Below are 18,093 nucleotides of genomic sequence, written 5' to 3'. Positions count from 1 at the left end.
ATTATTTGGAACTCTTGTTGAGATGAGAAATTTAATTTCTTTTTCCTTTTTCCTATCAGATCGATCTATTTTTTTTTTTTGCCTTTTGAGTATTATAAAAAATACGCATGGTTTAGATCAGCGAATCAGGTTGCTCACACTCTTGCTAGAAAGCTACTTCCATGTCTGATCTGATAATAAGGTCTCACTGGATCGAGGTGATCACGGTGCAGTTTTACGGTTTTTTTAAAAAATTCAAACCGAATTGCTATATGCGGTCGGTTACTATTTTGAAAAATTAATCGCGGTTTTACATGAAAAATTAGCCTTAAGTTTTATTTGTAAAATAATAATTTTGAAGCGAGTTGGAATATAATGAATGATGACTTCTTTATTTGAATATGTTGTTTACAAGTTATTCTAATTCTATGTCCAATATTATGGCAAGCGGTTTAGGCGGTGCAGTTTGGTGCGGTTCTTGGCAAAAAAAATAATCGAACCGCGTATGCAGTGCGGTTTATAATTAATATTTTTAAAAAACATTTTCTTGTGAATGTAAAATATGAAAAAAAATATATTTTAAATTATCAAATTTAATAGCAGATAAATTAGGTAGATCGTTCACTAATCTTTTACGACTAAAGTTATATGTTGTGTAGGTGAATTATTGAATACCACCCAAATTAATCAAATATATATGAGAATGGAAGTTGAATAATTTGTTGGAAAGCTTACACTACCATTACCTACCCTAATACATATAGTTTTTGGTGACGTCCTTATCATAAAACCTACTTGGTTTTCTATTCTGATATCTTTTCGAGTAAAAATATTTTCATCTTTGTCATACATAGCAACCCACCTTTAATTTGCTTTGTTGTAATCTCATATTTTAATTGGAGAAAGGCAAAAATTTGTATGAGACGGTCTCACGGGTCGTATTTTGTGAGACAAATCTCTTATTTGGGTCATCCATGAAAAAGTATTACTTTTTATACTAAGAATATTACTTTTTATTGTGAATATCAGTAGGATTGACCCGTCTTACAAATAAAGATTCGTGAGACCGTTTTACAATAGATCTTCTCTTTGATAAAATATAGCCTTAGATTGAGTTTAAAAACAAATTCTACAACAATTCGCGTATTATCGACCTATTTTGGAAACATTATTATTGTGTCTATTATGCGTAACTACATTTTATATATTGGCATCATCAAATATTTGTTACAAAAACAAATTTTATTTTAAATTAATTTATAATTGATTTCTTCTATATCAGTATATGATAAGACACATAAAGAAAAAAATTACTCCAACAGAGAAAAAAGATTACCCAATCTTTAATTGGTATACATAAATTTTTTTTTTCAGTAAAGTGAATAAAATATTTGTAACTAATCAATTAATTATATTTAATATGTGCAGTAAGCGGCAGGCATGATCGTTTACGGCATGTTTCGGCCCCTACCTCCTTTATCATCTTGTATCATTTAGCCTTTTCAATTTTCAAATTTTTTATTTATTTTTCACTCGGATTGTTCAATTAAGTAATGTTGAAACTATATCAATATTAAAATGACAACACATATCTACCCATTTTGTTTGACCTACAGCGCAACTAAGGTCATGATAGTTGATAGATGAACTAAAATTAACCCTTTCCTCAGTTTCCCCTTGTTTTTCTCTATCGGGCATTTATATGTAAAGACAAAAACTTGTGTGAGCCGATCTCACGGGTCGTATTTTGTGAGACTGATATCTTATTTGGATCATTCATAAAAAAATATTATTTTTTATGCTAAAAATATTATTTTTTATTGTGAGTATCGATAGGGTTGACCCGTCTCACAGATAAAGATTCGTGAGACTGTCTCACAAGAGACCTATTCTTACATGAAATTTTTAAAAAAAGATTGTAGAGTTCGAAATGTAACACGCTTTGAATAATCGACATATTAAGGACCCAAATAATTTTGAACTCCGTAAAAACTAAAAGAATAATCTCAATTTTAAGGCACTCACAACAATTTTGGAAAAGTGTTATTTATTTCAAATCTTTAAAATTATCTCTTGGATAAAAAAAGTAAGTATGCTAATGAAAAATTGAAAATAATTAGGTGAAATTTTTTTTTTTTCACATCAATTTATCAAATAAATATTGTTTGAGAAAATTTTAAAGTCAAATTTTTAGACACTAGGAAACTACGAACCGCCTCCATGCTCAACCGCGTCAATCTAAACTAAGCTAATCGAATATCACTACCTAAACTCTTATTTTTATAAAATTAATATTTATTATTTTTTAAATGTATCTTTATTATATCATAAAACTTTATCATATTATAAAAACTGTTTTGATCCAACATTGGTGTAGCATGTTATAGAAACTGTATTGATCCCACTTGATTACATCAACGTTAATTATTGATAACTGGTAATTTGTCGACAAAAAATTGTTAATGCTAGAAACTTTAATCTTATTCATTCGTTTATTTTTTCTAAAAACGACAATATTCATGTATTATACTTGTTAGATATATGGAACACGCTTTTGCATTTGTTCTACATTTTTGATACACGATTTTGTTAACCACACACACTGACTACCCTTCTGTATATATATGTTGGATCTGTACGAGAACATTTAATTTTTCCAGAAGTCAAGAAATGAATTGAGCTTAGCTTCATGTCTTTCTTTGCACATTAACATGGTATCAGAGCGGTTACTGGCGACTTCACTCTGATTTCTTCTCCGATTTTTTTTTTCCAAGATCTTAGCTCCTCTGTAGTGCAGATTGAGAATCTGTACGTACATTTTGTCATTTTTTTGTGAGATATTTTGGCTACGATCTGGTTTTTTGCAAGCTCCCATGGCGATTAACATCGGATTCAACGATCCTCTCTACATACATCCTTCGGATACACCTGGTATGAGCCTTATCACTGATCAATTAGTAGGTACTGATAATTATGGAATATGGAGTAGGGCAATGCTCATTGCTTTGCGTGCTAAGAATAAGACCGGCTTCATCGATGGCACATGTAAACGACCTCCGTGTGACGAACCTACATTACATCAATGAGAGAGATGTAATGCTTTAGTGTTGTCTTGGATTATGAATTCTGTTTCGAAAGAAATTTTTGGGGGCATCGTCTATGCTATTGATGCATCAACCGTTTGGACCGATCTTAAGGAGCAGTATGACAAAGTTAATGGTTCAAGAATTTTCTCTTTGCACCGGGAAATCGGCAGGTTGACACAAGCTGGTAACACTGTGTCAAGTTACTATTGTCGACTGAAACAATTGTGGGATGAGTACTCGTCGTTGGTTGTGCTTCCTTCCTGTGAATGTGCAACAGCGAGGCAATACATTGTGCACGATCAACAACAAAAGCTATTGCAGTTTTTGATGGGATTAAATGAAATTTATATCTCAATTCGAAGCCAAATCTTGATGATGAGTCCTCTGCCCTCTGTTGGTCAAGCGTTTTCGATCATCTCTCAAGAAGAATCACACAGATCCTTGTCCACGGTGGAACCCCCATCAACAGCGTTTTTCTCTGCACAAAGCAAGCAAAATTATCAAAAAAAGGATGCTTTGACATGTGACTATTGTAACTGGAATGGTCACACTCGGGAATTTTGTTATAAGCTTGTTGGTTATCCCCCGGGCCATAAACTGTACAAAGCTCCTCATACTAAGAAGGGCCAGCATGGACGGATTTATAGGGATAATCCTCGAACTCCGAGGCCATCTGCAAATTTATCTGAAGGTGCACAGACAGAGGCTTCCACCTTGACCAACACAGATGACAAAAACACTGCTGTCCCTTCCATTTTTACGCCTGCTCAGTATGCCGAAATCTTGAAGTTGTTGGGTACTTGCAAAGTTCAATCTCCAGCTGAACCAGTAGTCAATATGGCTGGTACTTCAACTAAACCAAGTATGTTTTCTCATTGGATCATTGACAGTGGAGCAAATGAACATATGGTTGGTGATTCTAGTCTTTTGCGAAATCCTAGTTCTGTGGCACTTCCATCTAAGTTCGTAAGATTGCCAAATGGTGACAAGGCTGCTGTGAATAAGATAGGATCTGTCTTGCTTAATGACTCTATCACCCTTGACCATGTATTACATATGCCAGATTTCAACCTCAATCTTCTTTCCATATCAAAGTTTACCAAAGATAATAATTGCTTTGTCACCCTTTATCCCCATTTTTGCTTATTTCAGGACCTCAAGACTGGGAGATTAATGGAGATTGGTAAGGAGTGCAATGGCTTATATCACCTTAACACAAGATTCTTTTCAAGTTCAAATCACAGCTCAGTACCTTCTATCCCCTCTCTTGATTCTCTTTGTAATAATTCTGTGCATAGTTGCAGCTCTTTGCCTATCGTTTCTGATGATTCTTTTGTTTGGCATAAGCGTTTAGGACATATGTCTATGTCTCGAATGCAATTACTTCCGTTTATGCCAAAATCTGTAAAGTTTCCTCATTGCCCTGTGTGCCCACTGTCTAAACAGACTAGAGTTCAGTTTCCATCAATGAGCTTGTCTAAATCTTCTTGTTGCTTTGCGCTGGTTCATGTTGACAGTATGGGGGCCTTTTCATACTCCTACGCATCATGGTGAGAAATACTTTCTCACTATAGTGGATGATTTTTCAAAAGCAACATGGGTTTACCTTATGCATTTTAAAGTTGATGTATTGCAACTTCTCAAAAACTTCTTTCAGCTTGTTAAGACTCAATTTTCTGCCCTTGTGAAAGTCATTCGAACCGACAATGCGCTTGATTTTTTCAAAAATGAATGCACTTTGTTATTTGATTCCTTAGGTATCGTGCACCAAAGTTCTTGTCCATACACTCCACAACAAAATGGAGTTGTTGAACGTAAACATAGGCATCTACTTGATGTTGCACGAGCCTTGCGTTTCCAATCTTCTTTACCTTTGAAATTCTGGGGGGGAATGTGTCTTGACTGCTTGCTATATCATTAACCGCACCCCTACTCCATTGTTGCAAAACAGGACACTACATGAAGTCTTACTCCATAGACCTCCGTCATTTAGTCATCTTTGTGTTTTTGGTTGTTTATGTTACGTCACATCCTTGACTCATAAAGATAAATTTTCTGCTAGAGCAAGTGCATGTGTGTTCTTGGATTATTCCACCAATCAAAAAGGATACAAAGTAATGAGTCTTGATGCACAAAAGTTTTTTGTCTCCCGAGATGTTGTTTTTCATGAGAGCATTTTTCCCTTTGCTTCTCCTAGTCATCCTCAACCTATTTTTCCTTCTCCTGATTTTTCTTCAACTCCATCAGACCCTGTTGAGGTTACTTCCTCTGCCCCATCTTCTCCTTTAGATGGTCCAGCCCTACATGAAGTCCCAAATTCAGTCACTGTTTTCCAGCCACCAAGAAAATCCTTGCGCACTCCCAAGCCTCCTATCTGGACTAAGGATTATTCTTGTCCTACTTTGTCTCACAGTAATCTAGCTTCTTCTTCTTATCCTCTTACCCAATATCTTACTCATTCCAAGTTTTCCCAACCATACCAAAGTTTTTTAGCATCCATTTCTTTAGACAGGGAGCCTAGTTCCTATCATGAAGCTATTTTAGATCCTAGATGGAAGGCAGCCATGGACCTAGAACTCGCAGCCATAGAATCCAACCATACTTGGGATTTAGTTCCGTTACCAGTTGGAAAGAAGCCAATTGGTTGCCGGTGGGTGTATAAAATTAAACGACATCCGGATGGGACCGTTGATCGTTTTAAAGCCCGTCTCGTAGCCAAAGGTTACACACAACAAGAAGGGATAGATTATCATGACACTTTTTTCCCCTACTGCTAAAACCGTCACTCTAAGATGTTTGTTGAGTATAGCAGCTGCAAAACAGTGGCCTCTTCACCAAATGGATGTCACTAATGCATTTCTCCAAGGTGATTTGGATGAAGAGGTATATATGTGTGTGCCACAGGGGTGTTCTCCTCAGGGGGAGCAGCGTGTTTGTCGGTTGCTTAAGTCCCTCTATGGCCTTAAGCAAGCCTCTAGACAATGGAACACTAAATTTGCTTGTATTATGAAGCTTGCTGGCTTTACACAATCGGCCAACGATCACTCTCTTTTTGTTCAACATAATTCTGCTCATATCACTTTGTTGCTCGTGTACGTAGATGATATCATTGTCACAGGGAGTAGTGAGAAAGCTATTTCAGATTTAAAGGTTTTCTTGCATTCACAAATTCACATCAAAGACCTTGGCCCTTTGCGTTATTTCCTTGGCATAGAGGTCGCTAGATCCAAGTTGGGAATTTACCTCAATCAAGAAAAGTATGTGCTGGAATTGCTCGGTGATTCTGGTTTAATTGGTGCTAAACCTTGTGATACTCCTGTTGTACAACATCTCAAATTGACTAGTCATGAACTTGATGAATTTAATCGAAAGAACTCTATCTCTGGTCTCACAGATCCTTTGTTATCCAACCCTGATGCTTATAAGAGGTTAGTTGGAAGGCTTATCTATCTAACAGTCACAAGACCGGATATTTCTTATGCTGTACAAGTCCTTAGTCAGTTTATGCATGCACCTAAAAAATCCCATTTGGATGCTGCGTTTCGTGTGCTGCGTTATTTGAAGTCTGCACCAGGCTTAGGAATTTTGTTGTCTGCCAGTTGTTCCTTTTCTCTTCAAGCTTATTGTGATTCCGACTGGGCCGCATGTCCAATGACTCGTCGCTCAGTCACGGGCTATTGCATCAAGTTGGGGAGTTCCTTGATCTCTTGGAAGTCTAAGAAGCATAGCACCGTGTCACGTTCTTCGGCAGAAGCGGAATATAGAGCCATGGCAAGCACCACATGTGAAGTTACTTGGATCCTTGGGTTGCTTAGTGATATGGGAGTGATACTGCTTGCGCCTCCGACCCTGTTTTGTGATAATCAAGCGGCATTACATATTGCTGCCAACCCGTTGTATCATGAGCGTACCAAACACATAGAAATTGACTGTCATTTGATACGAGAAAAAGTCAAAAATGGTGTGATCCAAACTGCCCACATTTCTACAAATGAACAACTTGCGGATATCTTTACTAAAGGCTTGAGTCGTGAACAACATTCCTACTTGCTGTCCAAGCTTGGTGTGTTGAATCTACACCAATCTTGAGGGAGAGTGTTAGATATATGGAACACGCTTTTACATTTGTTCTACATTTTTTATACACGATTTTGTTAACTACACACACTGACTACCCTTCTGTATATATATGTTGGATCTGTACGAGAACATTTAATTTTTCCAGAAGTTAAGAAATGAATTGAACTTAGCTTCATGTCTTTCTTTGCACATTAACAATACTATACATGCATTGCGTGTGCTTGGTTACTAGTTATAATTATTAGATTAAATGACTAATACACAACGTTGAGAAATCAGACTATTATTTATTTATAAAAACTCTTGTGAGACGATCTTACATGTCAATTTTGTGAGACGAATCACATATTTTGATCATTTATGAAAATGTATTGATTTTTATACAAGAATATTATTTTTTATTATAAATATACACGAATAAAGATACGTGAGACATTACTATTCTTATTTATTTAAATGAAAAAATAATGAAATTTTAATTTTTTAAGGAAATGTAATTTATTCCCCATGGGGACGTGACCAATCAAATATCGCGTTTTACGAATTTTCCGTTGGCCCAAGCCCACACGATCACCCCACGCGCAGATAGATAGATACGCTTCCCCATATAACATATATAGACGTTACAACTTACAATCCCCAATCAATCCACTCCCAAACCCTAGAGGTCTGTATCTCTTTGAATTCGAGTTCCTTTCTCAATCTGAAACAAATGGGTGAAACCAAACAGCCCCATCTCAATGGCGCATACTACGGCCCATCAATTCCGCCGCCGTCGAAGTCCTACCACCGACCCGGACGTCGCGGCGGCGGCGGTGGAGGCGGGTGCTGCTGCAACCCCTTCACTTGCTGCTGCAGCTGCATCATGAACTGTATATGCACCTGCATATTCCAGATCATAATCACCATTCTTATAATCGTCGGCATTTTCGTCTTCATCTGCTGGCTGATTTTCCGACCCAACACCGTCAAATTCTACGCCACCGACGCCTCGCTCACCGAATTCAATCTGAACGGCACCACGCTGCATTACAATCTCGCGCTTAACCTGACTATTCGCAACCCTAACAAGCGAATCGGGATCTACTACGATCAGATCGAAGCACGTGCGTTTTACCAGGGGCAGAGATTCTCCACCGTGGAATTGACGCCTTTTTATCAGGATAAGAAGAGCACCAATTCGCTGAATGCCGATTTCAAGGGGCAGAACCTGGTTCTGCTTGGGAGTAAAGAGACCTCGAACTACAACGATGACAAGGAATCCGGCGCATTCGGCGTCGATGTAAAGCTTTATCTAAGGATCAGGTTGAAATTTTGGTTCGTGAAATCTACGAAGGTCAAGCCCAAAATTGATTGCGATTTGAGAATCCCTTTGAGTTCCAACGGAACAGCATCTGTGAGTTACGAATCGAAGAGGTGTGATTTTGATTGGCGTTGATTTCTTCCATAATTCCATTCATTTTTTACTATGTATCATCGTCATTATTACATGAGTTCGGCTGCTTGTTCATCTTTTCCACAATCTCTAATGAATTCATATGTTTGTTCGATAAAGATTTGTAATCTTTGCAATCTAATTCAGTTTTAAAAATTAACCGGTTGAGATGTCCCTGGCTTCAGTACTAAGCAAAGGTTTATCTGTTTTGGTGTTGGTTGGGTGGGTCCCTTTGGAGCTGATTGACCGAACAATATAAGGTGATTGGCTCTTTACTCTATGATGATCATTGATTAGTAAAATACATCGAACAATATAAGTTGATTGGTTCTTTACTCTATGATCATTGATTAATAATTATTTAGTAATTTGTATTATCCATTGCTTTTGTCATTTTCAAACCTCTTCCTAGAAATTGTTTCTTTTCTGTTGTAAAAAGGTACAAATACATACTCTCCTTTGCCGTATTTATGAGAAAATTCTCTTTACGTAAAAATTCATTGAAAATAACTATGTACATATAAATATCCCGCTTGTCTTTGCCTTCAATATTTGAAATCCAAATACCCTATCACTTACTTAATTACTCTTTTTATATTTATTATTGTTTCGGAAGACTGTCGCATAATACAAATTGATATGTATTAAACCAACTTGATTAGTTTATCGATGAATATTGGAATTCAAGTGAAAATATGGGGTGGGTTTAAATGATGTCACATCAGAATGATAATCATTTTGGAGATTTATTTCGTTGTGTTTTTCGATCAATTTCCTTTATTTTGGTATATATTAACTTAGGAGATTATAATTAATAATCTCAAATCGGAGATTTGCAATCGTTTTATTTTTAAAGTTAGATAACATAGCACGCCGTAACATGTAAAAATTGTGCATAAACACCTACGGATCGGATATTAGATAATTTAACATTCTAAATTATAAGATATTATTTCACGCAATATTGCGAGATTTGGGATAATACAATAATCAAAATGATGACAATTAGTACGTTATTGTAATTAAATGGAAATGAAAATTATTTTAATTATTTTAAGAAACACAGCAATGGATACGACCTTACTTGAACAGAATCTGTTCTATAGGCTCGTTCATCATCACCTTTGGCTAATATTCACAAAAATACAAATCACGTTGTAAAAAAATACAAATAAAAGAATTTTTATTTTTTTTAGAAAAAAAACCTACACCAGCGATGGACGTTTACCCTACTGATCACAAAAGAGACGCCGGTTTACTTCCACAGACCAACCGTTGACTACCTCGTGAACAGGTGAAGCCGAGGGAGTGGAATACATGGACGAATCACAGGGGGTCGAAAACGGGGTCGTATCAATCCAGTAGCGATCATCGATCTCCACCACAGACGCCGCCGCCTCTGTCTCCGGAGGCTCTTCCGCTACCTCGAAACCCTCATGCAAGTTCATCCTGCTCCTACCACCATCATCGATCTTCTTAACCTCCTCCGCGGCAGGTGATTCCGTGAGTTCCCCCTCCTCTTCTTTAATGATGAACAGAAACATGCCATGAATCTTCAAAAGGTCAACATCTCCGGTAGCGGATTCGAATTGAGGTCACCGGCAGCATTTGGAGCATACATAGAGTTGGCGAGAAGCTCTTTGGACGAGAAGGACGAGTCTGAGGACGAATGCTGGGAGAAGTAGTCTCCGCAGCCACCGTGACGCCTCCATAAGACATAGAAGAGCTGGGCGAGTAGCATCACAAGTGAGATTGCGAAGATTATAATCAGCACAATTCCCACCTCGCTCAGCCTGCCGCCACTCATTTCGGTTTGTGTTCTTCTTTAGCTATTATTATATATTAGTTACTCTGGACACGCGATGCGTGTGTACAATTTTTTTTATCATTATCGATGGACTAAAGTGAAATTTGAAAAATTATGGAGGGACTAAATTGATATTTGAATGGTTCAAATAAAAATAATAATAAAAATAAAAGTGTGTGTTGAAATTAAAAAAAAACAAACCAAAAAACAAAAGTGTAATATTAGTATCATATAAGGGTAAATTTGGAAAAAAAGTTAATGTCATCTCTAGGTAGTTATTATCAGGTGTTCACACTTAATAATATAGTATAGATATAATGGTAAATTTGGAAAAAAAGTTAGTGTCCTCTTTAGATAAGTTATTATCATGTGCTCACACTTAATAATATAGTATAAATATTGACCAAATAATATAGAGCGGCAACTAAATAAACGGATAATTTATGTCTTAGGATTATGATTGCTGTAACAGCATGTCATAAAGATTTTATTATATGATCATCAAATAATAATAATACTAGACGAATTTAATAATTTGAATATTCAAAATGTGATTTTATATTACATATTAGTATGTATAAGTTAAATCCATTGAAAAAGCACGATCATATGGGTTATAAACTAAGAGTGTGTATAATTTGAGACAGTGTAATATATTTTTATTAACGAGACATGTCAATCATGTCCATATTTATAATTAAAATTAATATTTTTGACATAAAAAATAATACGACTAAAATATAATATATCGTCTTTCAGGAGATCAAAGTCGCGAAATCTTAAAACTCGATCCAAATATGTGAATTTTGAAAAGAAAAAAAAAAACAATTTTAATACAAAGATCTTGACCAAATTTACTCTGCCGCATTACTTCTTGTTGTATATTGCCATTTTTGAAATTATTACGCAGATAAGTTGAAAGATTTGGTGAAGAGGGGCAATTATACAATAAATCCCAACTGAACGGACTGAAATGCAAAACCCAGGGGAATGATTCATTTCATTTTCTCTCCACTTCCCTCCACACCATCCGAACCAAAAATTCCCTCCCTTTCCTCGTTTTCTACTTCCCGCAGGCCCCCACGCCAAATACTTTCTCCCATATAAAACCCTCATTTTCCCTCTTCGCTCCGATTCCCAAAACCTTTCCCAAATCCCATCCAACTGTACTAATTCGTTTCATTTAATTGGACAGAAATGGCTGGACCCCGTGACGAGGCGGCGACGCCTCCAGCCACGGCCGCGGAGAATGGGCGGATCTTCCCACTGCAGCTGACGCCGCCGACTGCGATCAGGAGACACCTCCCCTTCGCTTCCATGAAGCCGCCGTTTACTCAGCCGGATGACTACCACCACTTTTCCACACCTGCGCGCGCCGCCGCCTCGGCCGTTTCTGCGGCTGATCAGCTCCCGGATGCGGTTGTTGTCAAGTCTACCGTCGGTTCTCGTTTCCATTGCTAATTTTTTCGTTTTAACTTTGTTTGTGTTGTTGGTTGTCGATTTTTTGTTTTTGGATTTTGACCGTGCTATTAATTCCTGAATATAATTTAATTAATTGAGTTTTATTATTGTTCTCGAGTTCTTTATATAATTGAGCATGACGATAGCTCGACAAATTGTTAACTTATGGGTGGTTAGATCTGTGACATATGAGTGAAACGACGAGAGTATTGATACTCTATTGATGAAATTGGGAGTTCCATTATTTTGAAAATCTCATTGCTAAAATGTGCTAGCCTGTTGTTCAATCCTATTTGATGTTTTATCTTCTATTATATATTATATAAGCAGAAGCGAATCAATGAAAATATCCTCCCCCAATCATTAACATGATTTTCCATGTCGTCCTATTCGAATCGTTTTGGTTAAATGTCTTTTGAGGAGCTGATCCATATTGTCCCAAATTGTCATTTCACAGCCTTGGAAAAGGAAGAATGTGAGTGGGGAAAACGAAGCGGTTTCTAATGAGTGGACAACAAGTGATATAGCTAACAGTCCCTTCCGTACACCTGTATCTGCTAAAGGAGGAAGGCTCAATGGACGGTCAAAAGTCACCAAAAATAACAGATCTATGCCTTCAACCTCTATTTCCAATATTGGTGAGACACTCTTGCAGTTTTGTGATAAGTTAATTTAGCATCATTATCATGGACCACATTGTTCTTGAATGAACCAAATTATTGACGGTGTTGATGTTCCAAAAAATATCCGTATATATGGTCATTACTCTGATGCCTTTAGGTCTGCACTCTGACAATTTTACTTGTCTATTATCTGAATAATGGTATCATGACATAAATTTGCAGATGCTCCATCTCCTCTTACTCCTGCTAGCAGTTGCCGCTATGATAGCTCCTTGAGTAATTACATCACTCTGCATCATTTTGAATATTACTACATAGTTTCACAAGATTAATACTGACAACTACTTCTGATGTTTCCTAGGTCTTTTGACAAAAAAGTTCATAAACTTAATAAAGCATGCAGAAGATGGTGAGCTTGATTTGAACAAAGCTGCTGACACTTTACAGGTGATCAACTGGTAGCTGCATGAGTATATATGTTATAATGTGAATCAGATAATTCAAATGAAAATATGTGTTACAGGTTCAGAAGAGAAGGATATATGACATAACCAATGTCCTTGAAGGGATTGGTCTTATAGAAAAAAAGCTTAAAAACAGAATCCACTGGAAGTAAGGATGAATTACATCTAAAGATACATCTTGAGCTTGTTGACCCTGTGTTATAATCGATATAGGGGATGGCATCGAGTAGTAGATCTTAATGAAAATTCAATATATCGCTTTCTAGGGGACTTGATAATTCGAAACCCGGAGAAGCAGACGAGGATGCCACTCTTTTGCAGGTATGTGTATAAAGACTGGTTTTTATAGAAAGTACTCTTGTTTGTTCTTTATGCCTTTCAAGTTCAAGCATGACAAAGCATGAACTGACATGACCATGATAATTTCCTTTCATCATCACTTCAAAAATTACTTTTGAGGATTCTACTATCTTGAGTAGATTGATGCATTAGCTATGTTATTTGTCCTGCTTATGTTTGCAGGCAGAAATTGAAAACCTGTCCATGGAAGAAAGAATTTTAGATGAACGAACAAGGTAATAAAATCCGAATGTTTAGAAGCAATATGGCGCTGCTGTTGTCTGCAATGATACATGCTTACTGCTCAATTTTCATCATGTTGCAGGCAAATGCAGGAAAAATTAAGATGCTTGAGCGAAGATGAACACAATCAAAAGTAATTGTCTGGATAACTTTAAATTCTGTTATTCGACTCGACTTCATTTCTAGTTTACTAATGTTATTTCACTTTGGCGGTTTAGATGGCTTTTTGTAACCGAAGATGACATTAAAGGTTTACCCTGCTTCCAGGTTCATTTCTTGTCCTCCCATGGTGCTTATATGTTACTCTGTGTATATAAATAAGATGACTCGAAGAAAGGAGGGGTGTGAGGTTTCTATATGAAGGTTTAGAAGTTGTTGAGTTAAACTAGTCTTTGTTTCTCGTGGATTCCAGAATGGTGACAATCTTTTTGATCACTGAGCTGTCAGTCGTTGTCATCAATTGTCAACCATTGCCGCACAGAAAGTTGTTATCTCATTGTCATTATTCGAGTTTAGTTTGGTTTTTTGCTATTTTTAGTACCTTCGGTGAGTTTGGAGCATAAGATGTTCTATGTTGTACTTTGATAGGAGTGTTGGTGGAAATTTTTTATTAGTTTTTTGGTCTTGGTAGGTTCAATGTACTGGGACATTTTGGTTGTACAGTTCTTTGTAATTGTTTTTATGTAACATTTTAAGTTCGAGTGAAAAAATATAGAAGAATATTCAGATACCTTTATTGACAGATGCATTGACTAGGATTGTCCCGTCATCTCTCCTGCATTTTAACTTTATGTTTCGTGACAGAATGAAACCCTCATAGCAATCAAAGCTCCGCATGGAACCACTCTGGAAGTTCCGGATCCTGACGAGGTATAGGTAGAATGGATCTTATATGAGCTTTACTACTGATTCTTCTTAGTCATTTGTTCAAACTATACTTTCGTCTTCAGGCTGTTGATTATCACCAGAGAAGATATAGAATTATACTCAGAAGTACAATGGGTCCTATTGATGTTTACCTTGTCAGGTATCATTTTAGACTTAACCAGCCATGAAAAATAATGGTAAACTTGTTCCTTTATCATCTGTAACTGTTCCAAAATATTTTATTTTTTGGTCAAGCCAATTCGAGGAAAAATTCGACGATATGAATGGAGTTGAACAATCAACAAGCTTTCCCATTGCTTCAATTTCTGGCTCAAATGAAAATCCAACAATTCAGAGGACCTGCTTGCCAAACAATTGCCAAGAAATTGAAGCTGCGGCACAAGATAGTCAAGGATTTGATTCTATTTTTGTTGCTTCACAAGAATTCGCTGGAAGAATGACAAAGATAGTCCCATCAAGCGTTGGTGTAAGTGTTTTCTGGATGTTCAAATCGTACCTTGTTAAATAAGTATGAAATTGACTAAGTACCCCCCGACAAATTAAACTTACCCTATACTTTAAAGGGTGTCTACTAGCTATACACGCATTCTGTTTAAGATACAAATTTTTTTAGTGTTCGCCCGTTCTTTTTTTCTTTTTATTTTTTTTATTCTTGTTTGATGTCCAGGTGTTGTTTTGTAAGGTTGTTTCACTTATACTCTGTTAGCATCACAAGTATCTGAAATCTGCCATCTACGAGCAAAAATGTTGACGAAACTTTGTGGATTTTGATTGTTAAACCCCTGAGACTTGTGTATTACTTCCTATTTCAGTCTGAGTTTTTTTACATTACCATGTTTCTGCAACTGTTATCCATCCTGAACTCATGTTTATTTTTATAGGATGAAACAGACTATTGGCTTCTATCAGATGCAGATGTCAGCATCACAGACATGTGGAAGACAGATTGTATTGTTCTCCCCAGGCTTGTTATAGTTTCTGTGCTTCGAATATCTAAGCCACTTTTTAATGCTTTGTATTATGATATTGACAGCGGGTATCGATTGGAATGGGATGGATATACTTCACGAGGAGTTGAATATAGCTGCAGCTGGTTCAACAACGCTACCGACGGAACAATCATCATCTGGTACTGCTGATGTACCACCTAGGGTCAATTTGCCCCCCAGATGATCGGCTTTGTTTTATTTATCCGACAAACAGAACCGTGTCAAATTCAGATGATAAAAGGCGCAGACTGTTTCATTCTGCACCGCTGATTCTCATCTACAGCCGTTTGAAGGCATTTGGTTGATTGGCAATGGATTTACTTAATGAACTGCAAAACAAGGAGCAGATATAGATTCCAAGGCCTTCTTTTTACAGCTAAGGAAGGAGTTGCTTGCCCTTCTATGGTTCAAAGGTGAATAATTATTCATTTTCAACAATTCCATGTAATGTAATGATGGAATTATACATTTATCGGAGACTTCAACGGGCAGCAAAGCTTTGACTGGAAATTTAATTAAAAAAAGGTCACCCAAATTACTCTTAATTGCACTTCTCTTCAGAAATCAAACTTTATCCGTTCTACTATTTATAATTAAAAATATAAAAAAAAGTATTAGACCATATGTTTCCTTCTGTTGACTGACGTCAATTAGAGGCAAATTTTTGCCGGGTTCTAAACCTAGAATTGAAACTCGAACTAGAAATTTAAAATTTCCCAATCTTGTGATTTTTAGTAGTTCCAAGGTATATATCAATATGGCTTATAAATTATTCACATAAGCATATAAAGTGATTATAAACAAGACATTTGAATGGGATGTCAACTTTCCAACAATGAGATGGATGATCAGTGCTGTAAGTGAAAAATGATCAAATTTCCAAAACCTAGAGACATCAAAGAAATTTAAAACAACGGTTTTGGACCTCAAGATGACAAGCCTAAGGCGAAGAAAAAATTACAATACCGATAAATCTACAAACTTCTAGATGAATCTGTTGTATTGGCTGGTGAGGGAGTCCCTTAGACTGGAATAAAGGCGAACGAGGGAATATTGTCGAAGGTTGCTAACCTCGTCCCACGAATTGAAAACCGCTTCTGCTTGTCTGTGCCGGAGAACGCTAGTTGTATAGCAAGGCTACAGTCTACAGGCCCCCTCGGTTTGTACAATCGCCAGATTTTCTGGCACATTCTTGAATCTTGATTGTTGAGGCACACAAAGCTGGATTGACCATCGCACGAAGCACAGCCATCTCTTTTCCAGAACAAGTTTTCCAGTCTCCTTTTGAATTCAAGAACCTGCATCATTATAAAGATGATGCAGGTAACAAGAATATATAATTCTTTGTAAAATTGACTTGGCATTGATTAACTTCTTACCAGAGTATAACTGGTCACAATGTAGGTATTATTCGCGACGAAAGCAGGGACTGACCTTGCAGCATATTTTCGACCAGCAAATGCCACCATATAGCCTCCGACAGAATCCTAGGAATTGTAAATCAAAATTCTGTAAGTATTAATGAACACAGATGAAAGATAACGAGGGTTACGGTAGACGCCAGATTCATGTCTTTTCTCTTTCTTCGTCTATGAATCCCCCTCGTTTGACCAAATAAACCATTGTCATGGTTAACCACCTTGAGGAAAACACATACATGCACATTTCATGTAGGAATGAGGCCAAAAAAAGAAGGAAATATTCAGCAGCTTCAAAAGCCTTCTTCCTAGTTATGTTTTAAAATCGGTATCATAAACCACCTCTCTAATTTCTTACATTCAAGACAGAAAAAGGTGCTGCGTATGTATGTTCCTTGTTGTATTGTGAGCGTGAAATTGTTGTGTCTACACTCTCTTGATTACTAATATATAACACAGAATATTTTATACTTGTTCAAAGTATTCGACTGTCACTTAAGCACAAGCTAAGACATATGGCGCGTGGACGATGCTGTAAGCTCCGTTGAGTGGCTCCGAAACCAGGCGCTTCTATTGAACAGCGGTGATGGAGACGAATGGTTGGCGAATTGAGGGGTTGACTTTGATAGGGCTTTCATCGTCGTGGGCGATTCGTCGGGTGGTAACCTGGTTACCTGGCCCACCACGTGGCGATGCAGCTTCGCCGCGGGTCTCAGCGCCGGTTAGGGTGTGGGGTTACGTTCTGATGGCTCCGTTTTTTGGAGGCACGGTGAGAAGCAAGTCCGAGGAAGAAGTCCCGCCTGAGCCATTCTTGAATTTGGAGCTTCTCGACAGGTAATTTAACCCGTTTTTATCTTTACGTGTAAATACTATACTTGTTTCATTTGCATGGGAATGAGCTGCCCCTTAATTTTTATTCATATAATTTTTTTTAAAAAAACAATTAGATTTCTAAATCGAATAAGTCCTCATTATAATTTGAATCCCGGAACAGGTCGTATATAAGATGATAGGCAATTGAAAATCAAATTTCTACATTATTTATAACTCATCAAAATCTCAAATTTAAGCCGAGATTCAAGTAAAATAACATTCAATATATATAATGATGAGAGACTATGAAATATTTTAACGCCCCTTCCATTGCACTTACCATATACATATAATATAATTACACCTTTACTTTAAAAAAAATACATAAAACTTATGTTCTTATTTTTCATTTTCCTAACCTCGATTCATCTCACGATTAAAAATCGGTATCCATATATTTTTGGGAAC

At 36.9% G+C, this 18,093-nt stretch overlaps 4 protein-coding genes across 5 annotated transcripts; 3 read left to right on the top strand and 1 right to left on the bottom strand.

Annotated features, from left to right (window-relative positions):
• The first annotated feature begins 3,098 nt into the window (after positions 1–3,098).
• Positions 3,099–5,842, top strand: LOC142548343 (uncharacterized). The gene is made up of 3 exons (XM_075656646.1): positions 3,099–4,112; positions 4,218–4,615; positions 5,017–5,842. Exons 1-3 carry the CDS (start codon positions 3,099–3,101, stop codon positions 5,840–5,842), a joined length of 2,238 nt encoding a protein of 745 aa, XP_075512761.1.
• A 1,922-nt stretch (positions 5,843–7,764) lies between these two features.
• LOC142548484 (NDR1/HIN1-like protein 3) lies at positions 7,765–8,748 on the top strand. The gene has a single exon (XM_075656833.1). It carries the CDS (start codon positions 7,858–7,860, stop codon positions 8,581–8,583), a length of 726 nt encoding a protein of 241 aa, XP_075512948.1. The 5' UTR covers positions 7,765–7,857; the 3' UTR covers positions 8,584–8,748.
• A 1,031-nt stretch (positions 8,749–9,779) lies between these two features.
• LOC142548483 (transcription factor E2FA-like) lies at positions 9,780–15,933 on the top strand. 2 transcript variants are annotated; one of them, XM_075656832.1, is made up of 15 exons: positions 9,780–10,391; positions 11,583–11,824; positions 12,306–12,486; positions 12,694–12,747; positions 12,833–12,918; positions 12,995–13,083; positions 13,202–13,256; positions 13,458–13,510; positions 13,600–13,650; positions 13,736–13,784; positions 14,322–14,387; positions 14,468–14,544; positions 14,640–14,871; positions 15,287–15,353; positions 15,439–15,933. In XM_075656832.1, exons 2-15 carry the CDS (start codon positions 11,585–11,587, stop codon positions 15,576–15,578), a joined length of 1,440 nt encoding a protein of 479 aa, XP_075512947.1. In that variant the 5' UTR covers positions 9,780–10,391; positions 11,583–11,584; the 3' UTR covers positions 15,579–15,933. The 2 variants fall into 2 exon arrangements, with proteins under 2 accessions (XP_075512947.1, XP_075512946.1); XM_075656831.1 differs by lacking the exon at positions 9,780–10,391 and having other exon boundaries at positions 11,386–11,824.
• Positions 15,934–16,416: 483 nt separating this feature from the next.
• LOC142548342 (uncharacterized) lies at positions 16,417–17,023 on the bottom strand. Its single transcript, XM_075656645.1, has 3 exons — positions 17,015–17,023; positions 16,774–16,881; positions 16,417–16,692 (listed from the first exon to the last, which is right to left on the bottom strand). Exons 1-3 carry the CDS (start codon positions 17,021–17,023, stop codon positions 16,417–16,419), a joined length of 393 nt encoding a protein of 130 aa, XP_075512760.1.
• Between the last annotated feature and the right edge of the window lie 1,070 nt (positions 17,024–18,093).

The sequence above is a fragment of the Primulina tabacum genome, chromosome 6 (assembly GCF_025594145.1).
Source record: "Primulina tabacum isolate GXHZ01 chromosome 6, ASM2559414v2, whole genome shotgun sequence".
In the NCBI taxonomy this organism is placed as follows: domain Eukaryota; kingdom Viridiplantae; phylum Streptophyta; class Magnoliopsida; order Lamiales; family Gesneriaceae; genus Primulina; species Primulina tabacum.
This window is presented reverse-complemented; position numbering and strand designations above follow the sequence as displayed.